We start from the raw sequence: 24,635 nt of genomic DNA on the forward strand, positions 1-24,635 counted from the left end.
TGGCCAAAGAGGAGCTGGAGACGAAGGCGCGGGCCAGCGGGCGAGCGAGGAAAGATGGGCATGTTTTGACCTCCCTGATCTGAGAGCCCAAGTGGATGGACCCGGTTGGGTGTATGCCTGATGCGTGTAGGGGAAGTCAGGCAGGTAGTGAGTGAGCTGGCTAAGTAGGAGGTGGGAACAGGTGCGGTCAGGTACGGCGGTTAGGCGGGCATAGCGGCGGATGAGAATGAACTTCACGGGTTGGGTGTAGTTGTCATAGATTTATTTGGCGTGGTAAAGGTCGATGTTCATACTTGGGGAGAATAATGCTTGTATGTTTGTATGTATGTATGTGATAGACGGTTTCTTTGGAACTTACAGTAAAAATAACGATAAGTTGTGGAATATAGAGGGAGATCCAAAGACAATCATATAATATGTTTAAAGAGACAGGAGTAGATTAGGGGCATCAGTAATAGTAGTAGTAGTAGTAGTAATAAGGCAACGTCGCTTCTTATTCAGGGGGTTGGGTCAAAATACACGGTCTCCTGGGAAAATCTATTAAAAATTATTACGGCACTTTGAGGAATACACCATTTCTAGTATCGCGTCATAACCGGATCGATCCACGCCGAGGCCAGTAGTTTCTAAATCTAGCCGCTAGGGGGACAAAACGGTATTCGAAATCAATCCAGACACATTCAGCTCAAAAGTGGTAAGCCAAAGAGGTGGATTCTAGCAATCAGAATGAATTATACACGTAACCAAGTGAAGCTCTCCCAGGGTCATCGAAGCGAGGCGGCGGAAGTCGAGCTCGACCCAGGACCCCCTGCCCCTCCTCCTTCTCCTCCCCGACCTCGTCGACCTTCAGCGCTCACAGCATGACCCAAAGACGGACGACCCGCTTCAGGGTCATTGTCGGGGTAGGCATCGTTGCCGTCTTCGGCGCCCGTGTTCGAATCCTCGCCACCCCCTCGGATCTTGGTCCAGATGAGAGCGGGCACGTGTTGAACTTGCTTGGGCAAAGGCCAACTGTAGCCTTTGGGTAGGGGTTGACGCACATTGCCTTCTAGGTAGACGAACACATACCACCACCAGAATTTGGTGAGTCGATTGGTGGTATTATCGGCGTGCACCACATGTTGGTTGTCGGCCATGGTGTGGTAGATCCACCACAATCTCGTGGTGATCCAGTACGCAATGATCACGTCCACTGAGTAATGTCCGCGAGCGAAGAGCAATGTGATCACTCCACCCACGGTGGTGGCCAGCGATATCCAACGAAGAATGAACCAACGACGGGGAGAATCTGCCAGGAACGGAGAAAAACGCATAAGTTGTGGTTAAAGCAGATGCTATTTCAGATTGGGCACTCTGGGTTTGCGGGTCCATGAAAGCACTTTGGAGACTTACATTCTTGAATCACCAAATAGGTCATTAGTAGCGTCATAGTGTGGCCCGAGTAGATGTAATCCCCACAGTAGACATGGCGTCCATTGATGGACAGTCCCATGCCTCCCAACAGTTTGAGGACTCTCTGCGCAATCACCATGAACGTAAGATGTTCAGACTTGGGGGCACACGTGTAAGTGGGATCCGCTTTGGGTAATACGGTCACATAAAAGGTCACAGACCGATAAAAATAGTGGATCCCGGCCAAGAAGAAGATTCGCCGGAACACAATGAACCTACATGCGGAACCCAGACAAAAGGTGAGAGTTAGATCGCTGTACGTAAGTGGTAGGAAGACGGGCCCCTTAATCTTGGGACACAAAATCGTCTTACCGATGCTGGTGAAAGAGGGCCAAGGCAAATGCTGACATGGTAGCGATCATGATCACGATCTCGGAAGCGTCCAAACCCCACGGCTGGTACTGGACATTATCAAGGAAGATATCTGGCAAGGGTGCAATGTCGGGCACCCGTTCATGAGTCAGAGCTAAACTAGTGGTGGTGGCCAACCAGGCCAAAAACAAGAACACGAAGGAGAATAAAGTCTTTAAAGGTTCGCAGGGGATCTCCTCCAGCTCTACTGTGGTATGATTAGCGCTCTCAGAAGCCGGGACTGGCCCGTCCACCTCAATACGCACGGAGGAGTTCTTGGGATGACGAGATTTCCTCCGCACGTATCCATTGGCGTTGGTTCGGCCAGCTTCATCGTCGGATGAGCAACTATCGTGCACACTGCTGGCTCCTGTTTGTTGAAAGTAAGCACCACTCTGAAAAGAAGACCAAAATCAATGTCAATTGTTGTCATTCCAAGTCAATGGAACATCGCTGGGAACTTACGCTTGATATCACAGAGCTTCTTTCGCGGGAATTCGTATCACCCGTGCCGCGTTGGCGAGGCCGACCATCGTTCGCGTTGGCCGGGTGGGGATTGGAATGTTTCTCTGCGGGCACTTTACCCTTGGCTTTCCCACCACTCTGACTTTGGGTTGCGCCTCGAGGTAAAGAGGACCCTCGAGGATTCGGATTGACCTCGCTCTCAGGATCGTGCTCGTTGAGATCAGTAAAAGATCCATAACTGCCACCATGGGTTTTGGCATCATCAGCGGGTAGCATTCTGTAAAGGGAACACAGTGTCAGGAGGGAGTGGTCGTTTCGTTTGATTTTGGCTCAGCCTAGAGTGTGCCAAAAGCTTGCTTTATCCATGGGCGATGGAGTATAAAGTTAGTTGAGGAAGATTTGGCACCAACCTGACGGATTGGGAGATGGATATCTGGATATCTTGGTATCTACGACAAAACACGAAGAGACAGACGCAAAGCACTGCAGAGAACACGAGACACGTTTACAGCCTTCTCCCTGTTATTACCTCTCTTTGTCCTCCTTCATACTATATTTTGAGCGGATCAATGGAACAAATAGCAACTATCACGAGGTTCGTTTCTTGTTGCAAGCACGGAAAACCTATCGCACAAGAACTTTGAGTTGGCATCCGTTGGGTAATGAAAAAAATTCAAAGCACAGATGATCCGAGGTCGCACACTTGTTCATTTTACAAGTTACTTAATCATTGTACATGGGGAACACTTGAACAATGAACGTCACCATCCCTTCTTCTCCACTTTTTCAAGGACCATGAGAGTGGATGGAATTTCATAGCGCGACACTCACACAAACGGGTTTCCTAATGGACGCAAGCAACAACTGTGAGGGTGTAAATTGCACAACGGTCTGATCACGTGAGAGTGGGAACTGGTATTGAGTGCTAGGTCAGTGTTTTCTTGGATTTTTCCCCCGTGATAGTGGGAGTTCCTGATGGCGCATTAGAATGATGATTCTAGAAGATGTGTTTTTCTGAGTCAGCTGGTGAAAATTTGTTTCCACTCGAAAGGCTGCACATACCGCAACTCGAGAATACAATTCTACTGGTCGTCGTGCTGTCGTAGTGCCTGCTGGCTGACAATCTCAAAGAGCGATCACGCCAAAAAAAAGACGAGGACCTCGAACCCGACCCGAATCGAGCATTACACAAGATAGTTCAAGGGGAACATCCAAAGCCGATCTAGATATCCAAGTGGAAGTTCGGTGCAATCTGGGTGCAATGTCCATTCATGGCATCGTTAGTCAATTGCCGGAGTGTAAAGCTGAATTTGTCCGAGGTTCAATACGCAAAACATCGCCCTGAATCCAAATATCACTCCACACAGAGTCACAGACTCGTGCTACTATCAACAAAACTGACTCAGACAAACTGATGATATTATGCATGGTAGGAGAGTCTAAGACCAGTTTGGATCAAACCCGTTTGGAGCTGAGATTTAAACGTCGGGGAAACTCTCTTCGGGGTCAGGAACTTACTTAAGATCCACGCCAATTATCACTCCAAAATGGACTTCGAGCGCGCTTCATGACATTGCGGAGTGAAAGGTCCATCTGCGTTCTACCTATTACATGTATCTCGGGAGAATTATGTAACAAGCTCGTATCTACATGTAAACAGTAGATCTTTAGTGGCGGCGGCGTTAGACCGAGTCGCCGAATGAATGGCCCTTTGATAACCTGTGCGCAAACTTGAATGTCCTGTCCATCTATTTACAAAACTATCGAGAGAGCATTGCATCTAGATTATGCACAAAACACCTGCCCAAGAGCACAGCGGGAAGCAATTACGATATTTAGATCAAGTTACGTCTCTGTTCTTTGATAAGAAAACATGAACATGTACTGCCCAATCAGAACTATAGAGTAGTGGTCATGTGTAGCATAATAGTGTGTGTATGTGTGTATGTAATCACGTACAAGGTAAATATGTGATTCAATGAACCTGACTTCGTGTCATTTCAAAATTGAAACATTTGAAATCCATGCTAAACATAGTCTCTGGTTTAACTTTGGACTTTGCCTCCGAGATTCTCGGTTCACTGAAAATGTCGGACATTTCTTTGGTGAGTGTCATGTTTTAGTTGCAGCCTTTGTTTGTCCTTGCCATGTCAAATCAAACGATTCTTGAGCTTATTCACTGATAGCGTGTACAAGATCTTCTTGGCGCCATGTCTCAATAATAAGCTCTTGATTATCGCGACAGACGACGTTGGTCGTTCATCAATTATTAACTTTCTCTCCATCCAGGAAAGCATTTTTCCTTCAAATCTTGGGGTCCGTCCGTCCGTTCGTCCGTTCTTTCGACGACAATGTTCGCAGGCCAGACTGAGAAGTTATTTTTCGCCCGCCTTGCTTTCTTTGATCGAGGATCGACAACAATCATTTTTTGAGGCCATGGCCACCTTGAAAACGGACATTGCACGTATACAGTGCAAGGCACCACGAGGTACGAAACTTGGAGAAAGGCCAAGCGACGAGAGCACGAGATAAAAAAAAAAACCTCTTCCGCCTCTTCCAAATACCCTTGTATAATTTTGAAGGCACGGGGGCTTGAACTCAGAACTACCATTTTAGCCGGAACGAGGGAAAAAGTTGAATTATTGATTGACGTTATCAATTATTTTCATGACAGTCGGGCGAAAAGATACTGAACTTCGAATAGCGCGGCCAATTTGAGCTTTTTTTGGTAAATGTAAAGCTATGCTGTTATCCTTTTCAATAACGGGAAAGGTATTTAGCATTACTGAATCGATCAAATTTGAAATGGCTTGACAGCTTTGTACTCTTAAGCTCCAACTTCAATTGAATTATTGAAGAGAGGCGAGATTTGCTACCCAAAAAGGCATAAAAATTCATGAAATAAAAACAATTACACGCAGTTGTTCCTTGACATAATTTCAAATTGGTTAGAAATCAGTTCAACAACGAGCAAAGAGTGCTTCGAGATATCCATCCTCAGCAGAGTGAAGTCATCTCCTAAATTCCCNCATAATTTCAAATTGGTTAGAAATCAGTTCAACAACGAGCAAAGAGTGCTTCGAGATATCCATCCTCAGCAGAGTGAAGTCATCTCCTAAATTCCCCATGTACACGGACCAACTATCTCAAACACTCTGATGCAACTCACTTCATGTCAGTAGAACCTCTATCCACGTGGCCAGCCAATCTAGGCGCCAATTTGATCCTGAATCATGCTCATGAAGTCATCATCGCCATCCTTGATACGAGAAAAGCAGTATTTTACTTACCTCAGATTCACATTAGGGCCGAGGTCCTCCCCGTGGATCTCGTCCTGTTCAATGGACGGAGGTAGGAGGCGGTCGTCCTCTGACAAGTCACTCTGTTCATCATCGTCGTCCTCAGGAGAGAGCCGATCCGACACGGTGAGATCTTCGGAAGGGGTCAGTATGACTACATGGGACTCGGTGCTGCCCTTACTGGCGTTTCGCCGATGATGATTGAGGTGATGAGGGTGGTGCATATGATGCGGGGGCGAGTTCACGAATTTCACGCTAGCCCCACTGGACTCCCGAGAGTGAGATTTGTTGCTCTTGCTACTCGACGAGATCCGGGCCGACATGTTCCCCGAGACCAAAGACGAGCCTCCAATCAGTTTGGTGGGGGACGGGGGTTTCGGGCTTGGATCCGACGACGAATCGACACTGTCCTCCGAAGGGATCTTAAGGACGAGCTCATCTTGACCCATGTTAGGGTAGATCCAATCCACGGAATTGATTTCGATGCGAGACGAGTTGAGGCGAGCAATGTCAGAAACAGTTCAACATTCTGTCACTTGGGTCTGAATCAGTCAAGAGACTTTTCTGAAAGAGATGACAAACGCACCATGATTAGATGATGGAGGGAGGAACGGAGGAAACACACGTGCACTCACAAATAAACATTCAACGAGACAAACATCTTCTGAATCAATGCAATAGCGGAGGAAGAAGACGAGTATGTCGCGAACAAAGAGCCAACTTGGACACTGACCTTGGCACTTGTGGCAAAAAAAAGGTGCTTGGCACGGAATTCGTTACTCGAGTTTGCAATTGCTTATTCGAGAAGTATTGACCCTTCTGGTTGCTTCTGTAGCACAACTGATTAGGGAAGGAAGCCAACGGCTCTTTATTTCGTAATCTGCCCTTAGAACAGGAAATGCTGTCCGACCAAAGGGAGTTATCACTCTTCTCCGAGAACGACCGCTCTTGTTCACTAGACCGTCGCCGAAGATGATTTCCCCAGTAGTACCAGAAACAGTGACGTCTATTCTCCTGATAATATAAAGAAACTGGTTTCGGGAGCCTGATCGCGGAAATTTCTGGTAGCAGGAATTCGCTCCGTCATTTGTTCTAATCCTTACAGGAACTATGACAATGGATGAGCTTGAACAATAGTGAACTCTTTTCCACTTCCTGCTCTACACAACTGTTAATTTGCTGAAGCAAGGGGATCAAATGTCAAGATGGCCGGCGATTTTTTTGATGCTCTGTAATCGGGATGGCACTTCGTGGATCGACAGGGGTGAACTTCTTTTGGAGTCACCATGCCATCCATTTTCATCTCGGGAATGGAGGCATCACATGTTTGGAATCGTGCATGAGGGATTATTCCTGCTCTCGAATGTGTGCTGTAGACTCCAGTCAGAGCAAAGTGCCAAGCACAGGCATCCTTATCCAGTACATACATACATTGAGTGGGGCGAGATCCTCGAATTCAAATGAGTCATTGTTTTTGCTCTCAAATGTTCAACTCACTCACGAGCAGGCTTCAACTCTGTATATGGTAAACCTGGTGAGCATTCCTATTCAATATTGAACATTTGTGGAATAATTGAAGTGGTTGCTCTGTTTCATGACATGAACATACACATGTAAATCGGGCATGAGAACGAATCCCCTCGAAACCGGCCAAGCGTTAGGTGACAAATATTCTACATTTTCCGACTCCCAGCCTCATCTCGTTTTAGCGGTGAGTGATGCAACGTGTTTAAAACCCGGGAGTTTTTGCCTCTCTCTATGGATTCTCGTTTCTTCATTTCTTACTACAGCACCCTGCTTTTGTTTCTTGTCTTGCTCAGAGCGTTGAACCGAACCGACTCGAGTGAGCCCAGAAAAACAACCAACCCACCGACAAACCGACACCCGCACTATGGTTGAACACGATTTCCCGGACGTGTTATTGAAAGCTCTTTCCGTCTTGGAGCGACATCTCGCTTGCCTGCAGAATGTGGTAGTTTGGTTTCAATTCGAGAGTGCTTAACACTTTCCCCCAAATGAGTTGACTCCATCAGACTCATCATGCCCACGATATACTTAAGGGAGGTTCTAATCCCGGACAGGGTGGAGTGCCTTCCATGTTTGTGTGACTTTCATGTTCTCCCATGCAAGAACACGTTAGCTCGCAATGGAATCTATTGTAACGCCCCAAGCAGCATTGGTAGTTCTCGTTGTGTTGGCTCATGTCCTGAGCACATGTAAAGGGTGTGCCAACAGGGCAACATCAATTTGGATATCAAAAAAAAATTACATTGCGTCACTTGCTCCATTCCTCCTGAAATAACCCGTCTACCGTAAAGGCCTATGAGCAACTACCAGACGACACGAGACATCCCCATTATCATTATTGAAAGGGTGAGGCTTCGTTTTGTCCTTATCCTCAACTAAGGCCTCAAAATGAATGTGAAACGCCCAAAACACACAGCAACTCACCAGGGACTGGTGTACTGTTATGGGTCCTTTTGGAGCCACTCCCATGCCATAGAACGGCTTATTTTCGGCACTTTTGGTACAAAACTTCACTCTCACATAACCAATTACTTGCATCCAAGCACTAGGAACCTTCACAAACAAAAAATATAAACACAAAACATAAAACACTCCAAGAAGGCCACTTTTTGAGGTCTGACTTCTTGAAACGAGTGTGAGCACTGAGCACCATTTGGGCCCTGTAGAGACATGCTCACGGGCAGCGCTCCTTCAATGCTTGCATGTACAGCAGTACTACACAATATACGCTACACAGTCCACACCATGCCGTGAGTGTCTCTCCTGTCTGTCTACGGAACAAACTGCCTGTAAAGTATGCGAGTGAGTGTGTGAGTGGCTGAGTGCGTGCTCTAGCAGTTTCAAAACGGATTCAGAACTACCTTTTCCACCAGTGTTGCCTCGAAACTTCGATCCACTATTCCATTTGTCGACTCAAGAGGGGACGCCACTTGTTACATAGTTTTCGATTGATTGAAGGCTTGCATAGCAAGTGTGTTTTCTCTACATAGATAATGCCATAGAGTCTGCCCAAAACAGGCTGAGAAATCAGACTGGCAAATGAAGCATGCCAAGTGCGTTCCCAACTCTGAAACGGCAAGACTATCCTGGCTACAAATTTACCTTAAGCGTTGCTTCGTTAAACCAGTCCCTAGCTTGAACGGGGCACTCAAAATAACGAATATGGACGATGGGGTCCTTCGAGCGAACAACACCACATCGGGATGTGTTACTTCGGCGGGATACATTTTGGCCCTTACTTGAGGGCCCCTGTTCAGGGTTCGAGACGAAAAGCAAAACGGACGGACAGTGTCTCCCACAAACTATGATACCGGACGGCTAAATGGCATCCAGACATTGTGTGGGCCAGCATTTTTCAACATATTGTGGGATAATTCCACAATTCTGATCATTGAGAGGCTTTGAAGTCCTGGAGGAATTCGATTGGAGGCGAGCGGCAGTTTTTGTAACTCCAAAACTAGCGGATAGGAGTTGAAGACGAGAGGGGTTTGAGGGACTTGTTTTTGAGCACCGTGAGTTCATATGTACCAAGGAGATGGTATTCTTTACAAGGAACTCGATTCATTCAATTGCCTATCTCGTTCACAGTTTGATGCAAATCAACAGAATAGCTATCACAAAAGGCTTATCTTGAGGCCTGGCTGTTCCCTAATTGCCTGCCAAATCAGGTCATAAGCTATATCACAATAGATATTTGAAACTTTGAAAGAGTTTCCAACGAACATCTCATGCCGCCGCCGCCGCCTCCAAATCGTTTATTACTCCTCTAATGAAAGAGCAAATAGTTATCATATCAAAAGCCAAAACCAAATGAAATACTTTTCTTGGAACTGGTCAACTGCAACTAAGAAGAATCTGCCCCGTCCAGTTTCATAAGAAAAGGGGTTAAAACTGCTTGGGTAAAAACCGGTAGGTTTGATACGGCACCTGGCCTGCAAATCAAATTCATGAGTCGAATTGGCTCATGCCTTCATTGGGAGTCCCGCTTAACAATGAATCCTTCAATTGAATCATTGTCACAATGCATAGAGATCATTCGGACGCCTGGGGATTGTCGAATGGACTGCATCGCGCTAAACAGCCCTTAGCATACCCCGATTTAGAGTTGCCATGCAAGGAGGAACAAAACTGCCTCAAAAATCAAACTTGAAGACCTTGGGTGCTAAGGAAATCGGCGCTCTAAGTTTAACGTTCTCACACAGACCACCAAAAGCAAGCAGACTCGAATCCATTGTCTGGCCTATTCACTTGAGCTCATCAGGACACATTTTCCATCTTAGTCCCAACTTCCTCAAATTTGAGGAATCTCTCAAGCATCATCTGATAAGCAAACCCCTGTGGCCAAATGACGTACGTGTGTACATTGCCTCAAAGTGAGAGTGAGTGAGATGCGAAGAAAAAAAAAGTGAAGAGAATGAGTCAGTTCCTAATCACTTGGTGCCATAAAATGATCGGAGCCTGTACTATGTTGAGCAAGTTTATGGAACGTCTTCAGAACGTCTATGAACTCGGCGTATTGTTACAATCAAGAATAAAGATCGCAATTCATGCATGGCCCAACAGAATGACGTCACGAGTTGAAGATAATGCTGGCATATACTCGATCAGCATTGGGTGCAATATTTATGAGCGGTACACCAATCCTGTTGCTAAAGAAATATCATAGCAGGATTAGCAAGCCTGGCATACTCAAGGCTCACGATACTCTGGATTGGCATTCAGAGCACAATGAAGGAGCTTCCGTGGTAGATGAACACTAATATAAGGAAAGGGAATCCCACTTATCCATGCACAGGCACTATTCATGCCCACCACCATGTTACTACCGACTTTTCTGGGGATTGTCCGGCATTCAATGGCTTTGGGGGAGATGCTTTGATTGATTTGTTTGGGACTCCAGAGTGCGAGATCAATTTGAGGCCATTAAACTCTCGTTTGTAAGTAAATCTCGGCTCCCAAATGGAGCTCCAAGCGAACTCCACCTTCCAGGGCCGATTCGAGTAAACAATTTCTTGGGTTCGAGCAATGTTTTTTCCCTTTAAACTTTGGGCCGTGGAAACGGTAGGCGGGGTTCCGTCCAATGGCTATCCAAGCATCTTGCCTTTGGGCCCGTCAGATTAGTCTGTGGGTCGTTCCTATTTCATGGACCAGAAGCCATTGGGACCGAAAGCTGGCCATTTGAGGTTTTCTAGACGGCATCTTCTATGGGACTTGTTCACATATTCTCGGATATGAGAAACCTCCGAGGTCCAAGACGCAAGTGGATCTCTCGGGGATTAACCCAACCCTCAGGCCTTAGCATGTCCCCAAACAAAGTTTTCTCCTCTCAAGCATTTCTCTTGCAATGAAGTGTCGAAATTCGGTTTAAGAGCCTCTTATGGTGCCCTGAAGAGGATGATCGTTTCATTGGTCCTAAGATTGCAAGCCTGAAGGAAGAAGCTCCCAAAATAGACTCGTCTCCCTGAATTTCAGATTCTGGGAAGTCCAACCCTCCCTGACAAAAGCTGCGATCGAATGGCCTCTAACCTCAAAACTAACTTGAATGGACTCATAACCGAGAGAGGGAAAGATGAAACCGATAAGGGTTGCACAACTTTAAAGAAGGAGGTGTTTTAACGCGCAATTAGATTTTTTTTTTTTTTGTGTGTGCGAGGTGGGGGGTGTAGGGTGCTGGAAATATCTAAGACCATTGCTCCAGGTTTGCAATGGAAACTGTTGCATAAAACAGGGCTGGACTCAAGTGTCATTGGGATCTTTCGGGACCGCAATGAATGCAATGCAAACCCTCCGAATAAAGGTGTCGCTTTTTAATCAAGTCCAATCCTCAGCTAGTGTGTCAGACCTTGGGAGCTTACAATCGATCATTTAATTATTTCCTCCGTTATCTAAGAAAGCAGGTGAAAGACATGCCTTGTTGGTTACGTTCTTAATAGCTCCTTTGCACATTGAAGAATGTTCGTTGAAGGGATGAGCCACTGTGAGTACGTGTACCGGTATGTATGAAATATTTATAAGAATAAGTCGAGTGACTCTTGAAGTTTCCATGAAACCTTTGGGTCGATATTTCAAGGGTAGATGGCTTGGATTCTTCTTCTGCTTAAGACACCTAGAGTACAAGTGCCAATCTCGGAGAGACGATTATTGGGACGAAATGAAGTCGAACAATATCTTCGATATCTGTTTCCCGTTTCCTTTTGGCTGTCATGTCAAAGAAATCTAGTTCAAAGCCTGGCCAACGACAATGTGCCGATCCAATCCCCAAAACACATTGTTCAAAGTCTCTTGGGTCGTTGTTTGAATAAAGTTTTCTTCTCGTAACAGTCATGTATTCAGGACAAAGGGTCCTGAATTACGATCTGTCAAGCGACCGAAATGCTTTTTTCACACTTAAATTGCCCGAGTAATGCGCATCATGGGAGAGGAAATGGAAATCGAGATTGTGGCAAGGGTAAAAACGAGAGATGAGGTAATCCAATCATTTACAGTCTCTTCAGACGAAATAAGGCTTAGCTACTAAATACATGGGGACACTCTTTTTTGTGAACACAAGATCAGCTATTGGACGTGGTCCAATACGAAATTGGCGAACATCAATCAGCTTTCTTACCTTTCTGTCAAGTTAGTGAACAGCTCTCCGGAAGGGTTATAAATAGCGCTAGCGTTTGTTCCAATGAAGTCATTTGATGGTGTGACAAGACCAAAATGATGGACCGATAGCTTCGGGTCAGGGGCTTGCTCAACACGCCATTGGGACTCGGGTTGACATAATAACCGACGCTGGACACAGATGCACCAAAAAATGAACTCCAAAAGTGTACAAGAAGGAGGAGGAGAACCAGCAATCCAACTATCAATGCCGACAACCAACGAGAACTTGCCTTGCCTCCGTATCAACGAACGAACAAACGAACGAACGACCAAGCGAGCAAGAAGCACACCGCACTTAGTCACCCGCCTTCTTTTTGCCCTCTCTCTTTCCCTCTTAAGGCTCGATTTCAGCCATTCTGGTCGGCGGAAAAGGCCAGCGAAACAGAAGCGACAGCCCAAGGGGAAAGGCCAAATCGCAGAAAAGGCTAGCACTCTCACAACAAAGTGACTCACTCAGTGGCAGGGCAGACCTTTCTCGGTCTCGCTTTTCCCTTTTCTTGAACGCAGAGACCAACTTCGTCGTTCCAACTTGGGAGCGCTCTCGCGTTCCATCTGAATGAAGGGAAAGAATCCAAAGGCGAGAATGAAGACGATTCTTGGTTCCGTGCTTGGGAATGAATGATCTGCCACAACTACTACTACTACGGCTACGACTACGACTACGATTACGACTACGACTACAACGACCACCGCCACCACCACTTCTAGGTAGCAGCCTTTAGAAGCCTCTTTGAATGAAGGAGAGGCGTTTCTTTTCGGTTTCTTCTCGATGGGCACGACGATGGCAAAATTACCGGGGAATAGAGAATTTGTCCAATCTCGCATTCCACTGGGAGCTTGCAATCCCGAGGAATTTTGCCACTACTGCATATCTTTTTCTTCTTCTCAGCCCAAATTCGGGATTCTCCTTAAGTGAAAGAATGTCAAGTTTTCTGAGTGAACAGAAACACTGCACTCCTCAATCATGGACATCCCAACCATTTTCGAGAACTAGGCCAACCAATGTTGTATTCACCGCAAGTTGACGACAGCCACTCCATTAGGAACTTTGGATTCCCCTATTGGTGGTAAACTCGTAATGGATTCTTCCGGAGAACAATCCACCTTGATATCAATTGGGACTGAGTCTCGTCTCACTCTAGCTCAATATCCATCCAACTCAAGAAGATGTCATTTTCGGCTGTAATTGGTTCCCTGTTTTCGGACCACAAAAAGCTTGGAAGCCGAGCAAGGCCAAACATGTTCTGATGGAAACGTTTCGAGGGTCTTATGATGTTCTTTGACTTGCAAACACAAGCCAGACTCTTTTTCGAGTTGTCTACGCCTCCTGAAGGGCCCGAACAGTTAGCAAAGTACACTGACTAATGGATGGTCTTTTGAGATTAGTAATTGCCTTAGAACTTCACTCAAGGGAGACGGAGCACACATGCATTTTTAATGGCGGTGCAGGCGAGTTCACGAAAAGGCCAGAAAATACGCTAGGGAGGCAGGAAGAAGAGTTGGATAAGTATTTTTCTCACACCGATCATATTTTCCGCGCCTAATGTACAATGTGCCTCCATGCCTCGAGACACGATTCCAAGCGAACCCTCTCCCCAAATGAAAGGGAAAGTTTCATGAGTGGAAAGAATGCTCGGTTTTGAACTTAGGGACGGCCCCACCAACGATTGGTAACGGAAGAACTTTGCATTGAATAACGCGGCCTTGTCACAAGGCATGTGAGGTTCGATAACATATGCAAAGGTCGAACGTCTGACAAAGAGAGGGAACGACTCTGAATGGATCATATCAGGCGGAGAAAACCAGCTGCATCTTCCAAAGGCCTCAAGCCCCTCAAGGTCAATGGTCAAGGAAGACCAACTCAGTCGGTCGGAAATTTTCTCACCCATCCTTTTCCATTTTGGGTACACCTTCAAAGAGCTTCCACCCAAATAGAAGACAAATCGAAGTATTTGTTCGGAATTGAGGAGAAGCGGAAGAACCATGAATTTTTTTTTATACCTATCTCCGGATGAAAACAAATCTTCGCCTTCCTGAGTAACGTATTCACCAAATAATGCAATTTAGCGGACTGGATTCGTTACCACTACCTTGAACATTGGCATAAATACAATGTGGTTTCTTCGGAAATTGTTTTCACGTCGAGAAGGAAACAGAGTTAGTAAGGCCTACCTACCTACGTCGTACTTCCTTCACTTGTCGCACTTTGCCCTTCAGCGAAGAGATCTTCTCACGGGTCGATCCGTGATTTTCACTCACTGTTGTTTGAAGCCATAGCATTAGTGACAATAAAACGACACATTCAGATGGTAATCAGCTCTCGGAATTATTCTCTTTGGATGGAAATGTTACCTTATTAGAAGCTCTGAAGACGATCAAGGTCGCACTAAATCTGAGTCTAAACCAAATGAAGGAGCCTGTCCTGAGCAGAGTCTATCAGAATATGAGCTCCTGTCAATTGGGAATAGTATTACAGTGGACATTCATGCTTGGAAGAAATTGTCATTTGAAGGTCTCCTGAATATAGAAAAAAATGCCAAACTCGACACGGAAGACCATGCAACTTTATGCATCTTTTCAATTTCATTGCCGTTTAACGATGAAGATTTTTTTTTCAGCATCAGGTTGGCACTAATAGAGTCCTGATCACGCAAACAAAATAAATAGACGTACTTCAACTAGATCCAAATAATCAAAACACATTATTCGTGCTAACATTAAAAAAGTGATTTTGAAACTTCTACATACGACAGCCAATTACTGAGGCCAGAAATTATTCGAGTGCCTATACAAACAGTAACCATGGTGATGGATGGATGTACGCTCTACTTGAGTTTAAGGCCTTCGTTGTCAGTTTATCATTTTCAATTATGCCAGAGTCTGTCATTACTGTCTCAGTAACTCACTACTTTGGAGGCCCGGCTTTGCATGGGGCCACATAATTCAAAATGACTCTCAAGTAAATAAAACTGTAGTGGATCAGAATGGAACCTGTGCCTAATTATGAACCTCTGGACTATGGATGGAGATGCTAGTGATCAGAATGAACATTTGGGAAGCGATTGAACGAATTGCGTTTTCCTCAAAAGAGACGGACTGCAGGTCGCTACAATTACGTAGCTTAATCTTCACCTTGATCAAACAACCAGGAGAAGAGCTATGGAGTTATGAATTTTCAAAATGCGGCGTATAATTCTAGTAATCTATTTATTTCCACAAGAGAGCTAACTCATTCATACTGTGCGCAGTTGGGTAGTGAGCTTTGAGGTGTCATACCATTTGACTCAATCTTACGATATGATTTAAAGAAGAATGCAACGCACGGGCTCGATTTCAAAATGTCATTTTTCCATCCTAGCATAGTTCATAGCATGTTCTATAACCAAGTAAGCTGAGAATAATCCAAATAATGTGGGTTCAAATTCAACGAGGCCATTTTGCGTAGCACACAATCTTTTATATGGTTTTACCACGTGGTCATTGCCTTCGAAAGAAAGAAGCCGATCTTTCTAAGGATTCCTTGTTCTGTTCGACATTGAGATACAAGTTTATATTCCACTATTGTTCGCCAGACCTAATGATTCGTGGAATATAAAACCAATAAGCCGAGCTGAACCCCTTTTCTGTGGATGAAATGAACTAAATCTAGATCAACAACTTGAATTGGAGACTGTCCAGCGAGAAAAAGAATTTGCGTTTCATTATATGATATAGAATGTAAGCGGAGGAACTTTGTAATTTGACTTGGAAAGGAATCAATCCAGTCCATTCAGGTTCTCTCAAAAGCTACTTGCAATGTAAATATGGTCATTCCAAAAAACAACCATATCTTTTGAACTCGGTAGCAACTCAACTCAAAAGGGGGGCGGGGGGCGTTTCAAGAAGCTGAAAACTAGAGCTAGAACGGTCGGTTTTGTGCTTTTTACCTTGACGAGTCGAGTGTCTAGTTGTTGAAATGTGATGCATTATTAAATCGAGTCACAAATGTGGTGACCTAATGAGTCACTTTGTGGTGTGCGTGTGGTGCTTTCACTTAGGCAGCACCCTCTCACTTGAACCACTTGTCAAACTTAATTTGCCACATTAGCACCGCCCATCCAAGTTTTTGAAATTGCTCTAAACTTCTCTCAAGTCTCACATGAACTGAATGACGAGCAGGGTGACTAGATCCTCAGACGGAGAAAAAGCCCAGAATGGATTCGTTTTGGGTATAGCTATGAGCTAGAATGCGTGGAGAAAAGACCAAAAAGTAGGCATGAAACGTCCTAGTCAATTGCATGGTAATGGTTCTGCCATCATGTTTTCTCTGCGACTGAGCGAGACAACCAAACAAGATAGAATAGGCAAATTTAGCGTATAGACCATTTCCAAAGCCGGTTACAAACTTGTTGGAATAGACAGTTTTTTAACACGATAGAGGAGTACCTACTCCTGACAGAATTCAATTTTTGAATAAGTTTTCCCTATCCTAGAGCGTATGTTTGCAAAATCTTAGCGGATAACCATTGAAAGGCTTTAACAATTGATAAATATGTCAGAGACTTAGCTTTAAATCGTAAACATTTCCATTGGTAACAATAGGAGATAGTATCGAGATTGTGGCCAAAATGTACCATGTCCAAGGTTTTTACCTCTGGTGTGGTCTCCCTGATGACGAGATCATATTTTTCTTCAGAAGAAAACCTTTCTTTACTCAGGGTGACCGGTGCCTTGTGACACTAGATTACAAAAAGGACGATTACATTTTCACAGAATGGTAAGTGATAATTGACGATTGAGAAATTGAGAAATGTGATATTAGTCTCACCAATAATATGTTTATTCACTTTGCAGCTCACGCTAGACAGGATGCAATCAATAAATAGGGGCGCTGGCTGGGGTTGGACCATAGATAACTTCATATTATGGTTTTCTATGGGTTGGACCAAACCATTTTTTCTCTTCTTTCAAGCCCGCCCAACGACCAAAGTTGTTAGCCGCGCATTCGAGGCTATTTCCTTCGCAACATAACACTCGGGTTTCACGCAACCTCATAAACTGGATGAAGATGAGAAATTCATAGTTGCCACATAAGGCATTTTTAGGTACCTCTTTTGCTAATCCAATATTACCGTTAACGTTCATTGTTGTTTTTTTGCTCTCTGTACATATTTAAGACTTATGAATGCTTTAACATTCAAAGTGAATCCTTCACAACAATGACGGAATAAATTACTCTTCGAGGCATTTGTGAATCTGCCAATAATTCATGACAAAGCCTTTAGCAATGACGACGGATAGGTGCCTCACATAATTCCACTTGGGGGCAAAAACAATCCGCTCAAAATTGCTTCAAATCTGACCAGGAACCTAAAATACACTCTACTACTGGGGGAAGATGGTTTTGTTTTTTTTAGCCTTCAAGCTCTTTAGATCACATTTACCATCAACAGACCCTTCGTGCTGCTTTGACTAGTAGTTGAAAAACTAAGATGGGCTCCAAGGGTTTTTCGAACTCACTTCAAGTAATGGGTTCACGCTTCCCATGCACTTATCCTTTCCGTCATTTTTGTCACAAAACAAACCATTAAGTTGCTCAGTCATGAATACTTAATGGTATTTGGCAACACGGCTCTTCAAAGGCCATGACTGGGCAACAAAAAGCCAGATCGATTTGATACGTGTTGTACCTATATTCAGTGATATGTGTGCTCAGTGAATAAATACCTTTCCCACTCAATTGGAAGGAGCAGTCAGTAGCTTTCACTTTTCCAAGTGGAACGGTACCTTGATTCAAGGATCGTGTGAGATCAGTCATCGAATTTAGTGGAATACACATCTGGACAAAGGGTAAGCAAGAGAAAAGCTTCATTTGAATTGATGTTCCCTGGAATCAAACCGTGGAAGCAAAACAGGTATGACAATAGACAAACATGTGATCAGTGGAACGTTTCCAATCGATGGTTCCAAAAGTCGGAAATTACCATCTACCATGTTCTGAACCGCTTAATTTTTAATGCAATTTCGTGCACACTTACAAAAAACCGGCATTAACTTTGGCAAGTTCAACCAAAAACATGCTCAAATCCGTCAAAATCGACATTTCCAAATTGCAACAAATTGCCGTGAGTGAAGTCCGAACTAACCATCGCCTGCCTGCCTTTGTTGTTTTGGGAGCACGCAACTTTGGTGAATTTGAACGTTTATCGAACCGTTGTTGCAGATGGAAGCACCAATACCGGGTCAAGCGAATAACCCCGAGCAAAGGGTCGTCACGGAACAACCTAAATCTCTGAGGAATTCCACTCAAGACAATAGGGCGATATCCAATCCAGCGTTGGAACAACTGGCCAATTCAGACAAGATCGTGGTCCAACAATTGGCCGGAATCACAGAAGCTTGTTGTTTCTGTTGTGATTATGAAGGTAATGGCCAAATCATCAAAGTATCAACATGGCGCACAAATGTCTAAAATGAGAGGTCGGGGTTTTGAGGAATCTCCCAAGCTGTTTTTGGCACATGTTTGAGCACATTAAGCAATAACTGATCATGACTAGGCTCGGTCAAAAAAAAATTGTCCGAATTTGCTAGAAAAAATTGCGGGCAAACTTGCTAAGATACATTCTCTGACAAAGTTCAGTTCAGGAGCGCTGCAAAAGTATATCTAGGTTCTGAAGCAAATTACATGTAAATGGATGAAAAGATGAAAACCTGAAGGTATTTTTTTTGAAATATCAATCGAAAAATATTGCATCACGATAGGCAAATTTAGCATGCAACTGTGAAAAAGCAGTCTTTTCATACAAGTGGCGCCCTAACAAGGTCAAATAATAACTAAAGTAGGGTATGCATGATCCCGTCGCGAAAAGAAGGAACGAATCTTACGACAAACCTTTCCCGAAGTTACCGGATTTGACGGTTACCATATACTGTAGATAATTTCAACTTTTTTTCTCCAGATATTGCAAAAATCGGACAACAGATTACACGAAAGGGCCAAAATTTGCTCATAAAATCGTGGCAAAATCTTGCCATCATGTAAATTTTGATGGCCTCTGGTTACGACCAAGGACAGGAACTTCAGCCGAGTTCATGTGTCTTCAATTGCAGATTTTTTTGTTTCATTCATTGCGCAAAGCTTCAATTTTATTCCTCGGGCAAAAAAAACGGTTAGGTCAAACCTGTCGAATTTCTGCTCGACATATGAACAACATTTTTTGTCGGAGTCTACTCATGACCAATGTGATGGAACACAAACCAACTTTAATCAACCAACACAAAATAAAGTTCTGCTGTCCGCCTTTATGTCCTGTGGACGTTAGTCTACAATTAGCTACCAGCCATAACTTTTATTGATGAACCTAGCGTAATACAATTAACCATAGACGACTGGATTCCAGTGGTCTATGAACTAACCCAATGATAGTTAAGATAATCAAATTGGCTATCTAACCCATTCATTACTTTATACACAACCACAACAAATTCAAAAAACACTTATGGGGTTTCTTTTTCGATCAGGATGCCAAGCATCTAAATGAATAATATGTTAGTTTTTTGATGAAAATGCACGGAGTATATTCTAAATTACACTGAAATGTTCAAACACTTTTTTCTGTTGGTATATACTCTTCTTCAGCTTCGACATATTGATGTAAGATTTGAGTAGCTTGATTCCCTTGGGATGCTAATTTCAAAAAGGCCCTATAGAGAAGTGTAAAGCTTTGGGATTTCATACTAGTGCGCCCTCTGGTTCTACCATGAAGAAAGTGTCACCACACTTCTTACTGATGACAAAATGTTTGCACCAAGTATGTTTTTTTGTATTTCTGCAAATTTTTGTCACTTCCCATGTAATGTCACCTTTATCAAATGAATTTTGGACTGAAATGGTTTAGAATTATTGTTAAACGATTTCCTTAGATCCCGAACAATTTTTGTCAATGAAAATTTGGAAGCAATGGATGTGCTAAAATCATGGTAGTTCTTGCCGCGATTGTGGCGCAGCCTGACTAGATCACACGCCTCTCCGATCCGATCCGGTACTTTACACGTCTCTATAGGTGTGCGCGAACATTAATTTTGACCCAATGAAAGGCTTGGGAAGTGCCTATTTACGGCGTCAAATAATATTGTCACTTTTCCATGTCTCCTTTGTTCTCATGCGTGTCCTCCGTCTTATTTTCTCTTTATTCATGAACAATTCAACCAGAACAAGATTTGACCCTTTGCAGATGAGAATGAGTTCGAGATCTACGATAACTTTGGGGCAGTCATTTTGAAGGCCGTGGAACACAGTAACTGCTTAACGCGTCAATGTTGCGAGCAACTCCGAGGGTTTTCCATGGATATTCGAGACCGACAGGGCAACGAAATCGTACGAGTAGTTCGTCCATTTCGTTGCAATAATATATTTTGTTGCCCCTGCTTCAATCAAAACATGCACATCGAGTATCCTAAGGGCAACGTGATTGGGTCAATTGAGCAGAGGATCTCCCTTTACCCAAAATACAACGTGTGCGATTCCAAAGGTGACGCCATCTACACCATTGAAGGTGCGTCAAAAGCGTTATTCCATAGTTACTACATGTATGTTCCTTTAGTGTCATACGCTCAAGACTTTGTTTTGTGGGGAAATAGATGCACGTACATTTTTCCTGAGCTGGAAATGAAATCAAGAAATGGGCTGAAGAAACGAGTTTAAAGGGATGATATCCTTTGATCAATCATGACCTGGATCTTATCTTCACTCGGGAATATGAATGCCGATGTTCTTAAATTCTGAACAAATTTGAATTCGAAGTGTTCCGAACGAAAAGCTCAGAAATAAGCAGTTCGTAAAAATCGTGGATTACATGAATAAACATTTTGTTTTGTCAGTTACGGAGTCTCTGGCTCGGCTTGTCATCTGATAATGGGTGTTCCAAATGAGGGATACTCCCGATCCGTCGTCACAGCCTACATGAATTATTACCTCACCCTCGGGAATAATCGTAGGTCCGCCCATTTAAGTTGTAAAAAGTAACAACTCATGTTGTATTCAAATACCACAAAAATGCTTGGACTTGGCTCGTTAGCTGTTTGCCATTCGTGAATATAGAATTAGGTTTTTGGAAAAATAATTCCTTTTCGTTACAGGTCCATCTGCCTGTAAACGGAGTTGCCGGAGATGTTGCTGCAGCTTTTGGATGAAATGCTGCTGTTGTTCGAGAGATATTGAGTTTAACATTTTAGAAGATGGCGAGAAAGTCGGCGTGATAGCCAAAAGATTGGCCGGACCTGCTGAACGAGAAGCCAGAGCGAATTCGTCGGAACGGGATCGATTTGGCGTGGATTTTCCCGATGAAGCCAGTCTGGACATGAAGATCATCCTAACCTCTGTTTGTTTCCTCATCGATTATTTGTACTTTGAATTCGATGGCGTTGTCGACGAGGTCCTTGGATAACAATTACGACAAAAATCACCATGCTCGAAAGGGGAACACTTTATTGACAAATCACGAGAATATACAAGCGTGTGTTAAAACAGCGAGGGGACAATAATAGAACGTTTACAATTTAGTTTTCTTCATGGTGGCGGAAATGCATGTTGAGTCGCAGCTCAGATTTTGTTGGAACATGTTTTGCCTACCCTATAGCTTGAACTTGCTTACAATGCCAATGAGTAGATCTAACAATGGAGGAACCAAAGGCATCCTAATCTTGCTAGTTATCTAAGATATTTTTTCCTCTCTCTCTCTCTTTCAAGTTTTTTTCCGCCATTTTTTAAGTTCTTTTCCTTTTCTGCAAAGAGAAAAGAAGATTAGTGAAAAGTGAAAAGAAATGCCATAATCTTGGTGTCCTTAATTCTAGTAACCGCCAGTGCCTCCGCTACTGCCCCCATAATAGCCTCCAGCTCCGCTGCCTTGATAGTAGCTTCCGTATTGACCATATTGGCCATATTGAGCGCTGTATCTGGCCCCGTATTGTTGGTACTGATTGTTGTGTTGGGCCGCGTAGGCGGCTGAATTGGCCGCAGGAGCGGCGTAGGTGGTGGTGCCATTGGTCTTGGATCCGCCACGACCCTCAATGGTCTTGATGGCCGAGCCCACTTCCTCGCCCTCTTTGGTGGAGTCGGCCTTGGCTTGAGCCTCGCGCGTCTGTTTAGCCAATGCTGAGTGGGCCTTTTGGGCCTCTTGCAAGCCTTTGATGTCCAGGCCAAAGTCCTCCAAGAACTCGACTTTCCGTTGCGAAAAGAGCATCTGATGTTTGGAGTTGCTCAATTTCTCCAAAGCCACGTCAAACAAGGCTGTGACTGCTTCCACATTCAACGGGTTTTCGTGGAGCATGATGTCCAGAATTTGGAGGTACAACTTGGGGTTCTTATCGTCAGCTTCGAGCGCCTTTTCAATGATGGCTTTGGCCTTAGGGAAGTCCCGCAAGTGAAGGCGAACAAATCTGGAGTACTTGATGGCCAGATCGGACTTGGTAGGGGGTTTGAACTTGTCGATGCTCTCCTCATAGAGTCGGTGGACTGCCTCGACATTGCCTTGGCGGCGTTCGATATTGATCTGTCGCAACGCCAAGCTCAGCAAATTGGGATGCTCCTTTTGAATCTTCTTCAAGATGGCCAAGGACGTTTCATATTGGCCTTGCTCCTCTTCAAAAGCGGCGTACTGGACATGGATATCCACTTTGGTAGGCAAGTGATGGGTGGTTGCTCGTCGGTAAACATCTCGAATGGCTTCGACGTGATCACCTCTCCGCTCTTGTAGCCATTGGGCGTACTTTTGCCAGAACTCCTCGTACAAGGCACAAGCGATCAGACATCTTTCAAAGAGAATGACCACTGCTTCCTCATCGCCACCCTCTTTCTTGCGCTCCGTGATTTCATGGTCCAAATATTCCTTCCAATTCTTCAATTGACCTCGCTCTAAGGGTTTCATGTGGAAATAAGGCCGCTTGATTTGGTCCTCAAACTTCCACCTTTCCTGAGACTTCTCCTCCGTGTCCTTGTACATCTTCTTGCGTTGGTGTATCAGTTTCTCACGCAAGGCTTGATTTTCCTCTTCTTCACTCAAAATCGGAACCTCGGGCTCGGCCGGCTCGGCCTCGGCCGCCTCGGCCGGATTATCCGTCGATGCCGGAGCCTTTTCCGCCTTAAGGGCGCTCAAGACCTCCTTGCGCAAAGCCAGGAATTCATCCACGGCCAACATGTCTTTGGGATGAACTTCTTTGACGAAATCCTTAAACATGTCGAATTGATGGGCCAGTCCTTGGGTGGGATTGCTCAAGATGCGATCGTACAAGTCCATGACTTTCACCTGGTTTTGACCTTCCTTCTCCCATTTGACATAACTATCCCACAACTTGTCCGAGCGCCATTCCCGCCCACACGCCGCCACAGCCCGCTCAAATTGGGCGCGCACAAATTCGGGTCGATCCTTCTCTTCGACCTTGATGTGATTCAGGTAGTGAAGCCACAGATCCGCACTCAGAGGAATAGCCTTTAACCCTTGATCAAAGACCCGCTGGCAACGGTCCGGGTGTTCTCGGCGTTTCTCGTAATCCGCGTACTTCTTCCAATAGCCGTAGCAATAGGGATATCGGAAAAGAAAGGCCTCATAGGCCTCACGAGCCTCATCTTCATTGGCATTGGCATCCACAAACTGGAGCAAATAGGTCCAACCCGTGAAATCCGCCGGATCGTCTTCCACCGTCTTCCAGAACTTGGCTAAATCCGCCGGACGCTCCTTTTTCCCCGACGAGGACTCATCATTCTTGGATTCCAGGGATGGATCCAGGGGCGTATCCGAATCCGGCACATTCTCAGCATCCTTAGCATCCTTAGCATCCTCAGCTTGAGTCTCAGCGACCGGGTCCGGAGGGGTGGTCTCTGAATCGTGGTCTACCTTGGCTTTCTTAGCGGGCGGTGGATCAGCCGTCTCGGCCCCCGTGAGTGCCATGGGCGGGGATGGAGGGGCGGGATCGTCCATGCTGATGGGGGGGTGGCTGACCAGTCTAAGAAGAGGGGGGGGGGGGGGGGGGACACGCTTGAAGAAAACCTACACTCACTCACCTACGAGTTACTGGGAATGAATCAAACCCGAGGATCAGAACCGGAAAAGCTTGATGCACTTCCCCAGGACTTGAGGCCGTCCGATTGGAGGATGACCTGGAACAGGACCAGGGTTAGAATCTAAAGTATCAGGGGGCAAGCCCGTCAGGCCCGACTTACTCGATCGGATTTGACTTGAGAGGTGAGTTTCAATTTGTGTTGATCGAGCTCTCTCAGCCAGTTTTTACCGACACAAATTGCTGAGGTTGAGAGAGCCATTCTGGCTAAAGAACTCACCATAGATATGTTTCCCAGATGAAGCCTCCTTGTGTCTCAATGTCCTTAGCTATTCTGCATAGCATGCTGTTCCTTTTCAA

The 24,635-nt window shown here is 44.8% G+C and overlaps 3 protein-coding genes across 10 annotated transcripts; 1 reads left to right on the forward strand and 2 right to left on the reverse strand.

The window, feature by feature from the left end:
* Window positions 1-245: 245 nt before the first annotated feature.
* LOC131880370 (phosphatidylcholine:ceramide cholinephosphotransferase 1-like) lies at window positions 246-16,406 on the reverse strand. 5 transcript variants are annotated; one of them, XM_059226988.1, is made up of 6 exons: window positions 16,169-16,406; window positions 5,559-6,131; window positions 2,269-2,545; window positions 1,765-2,198; window positions 1,393-1,667; window positions 246-1,288 (listed from the first exon to the last, which is right to left on the reverse strand). In XM_059226988.1, the coding sequence occupies exons 2-6, from the start codon at window positions 6,014-6,016 to the stop codon at window positions 765-767; spliced, it is 1,968 nt and encodes a 655-aa protein (XP_059082971.1). In that variant the 5' UTR covers window positions 6,017-6,131; window positions 16,169-16,406; the 3' UTR covers window positions 246-764. The 5 variants fall into 5 exon arrangements, with proteins under 5 accessions (XP_059082971.1, XP_059082973.1, XP_059082972.1 ...); XM_059226990.1 differs by lacking the exon at window positions 16,169-16,406 and adding an exon at window positions 12,202-12,599; XM_059226989.1 differs by lacking the exon at window positions 16,169-16,406 and adding an exon at window positions 8,019-8,440.
* On the forward strand, window positions 2,692-21,780 carry LOC131880374 (phospholipid scramblase 1-like). 3 transcript variants are annotated; one of them, XM_059226996.1, is made up of 4 exons: window positions 2,692-4,373; window positions 18,445-18,646; window positions 20,456-20,776; window positions 21,360-21,779. In XM_059226996.1, the coding sequence occupies exons 1-4, from the start codon at window positions 4,293-4,295 to the stop codon at window positions 21,665-21,667; spliced, it is 912 nt and encodes a 303-aa protein (XP_059082979.1). In that variant the 5' UTR covers window positions 2,692-4,292; the 3' UTR covers window positions 21,668-21,779. The 3 variants fall into 3 exon arrangements, with proteins under 3 accessions (XP_059082979.1, XP_059082981.1, XP_059082980.1); XM_059226998.1 differs by lacking the exon at window positions 2,692-4,373 and adding an exon at window positions 17,555-18,071 and having other exon boundaries at window positions 21,360-21,778; XM_059226997.1 differs by lacking the exon at window positions 2,692-4,373 and adding an exon at window positions 18,185-18,346 and having other exon boundaries at window positions 21,360-21,780.
* Window positions 21,691-24,635, reverse strand: LOC131880367 (pre-mRNA-processing factor 39-like). Of its 2 annotated transcripts, none has more exons than XM_059226982.1 (3): window positions 24,556-24,635; window positions 24,280-24,375; window positions 21,691-24,197 (listed from the first exon to the last, which is right to left on the reverse strand). In XM_059226982.1, the coding sequence occupies exons 1-3, from the start codon at window positions 24,618-24,620 to the stop codon at window positions 22,070-22,072; spliced, it is 2,289 nt and encodes a 762-aa protein (XP_059082965.1). In that variant the 5' UTR covers window positions 24,621-24,635; the 3' UTR covers window positions 21,691-22,069. The 2 variants fall into 2 exon arrangements, with proteins under 2 accessions (XP_059082965.1, XP_059082966.1); XM_059226983.1 differs by lacking the exon at window positions 24,556-24,635 and adding an exon at window positions 24,439-24,553.

This window comes from Tigriopus californicus, chromosome 5, assembly GCF_007210705.1.
Source record: "Tigriopus californicus strain San Diego chromosome 5, Tcal_SD_v2.1, whole genome shotgun sequence".
Lineage (NCBI taxonomy): Eukaryota > Metazoa > Arthropoda > Copepoda > Harpacticoida > Harpacticidae > Tigriopus > Tigriopus californicus.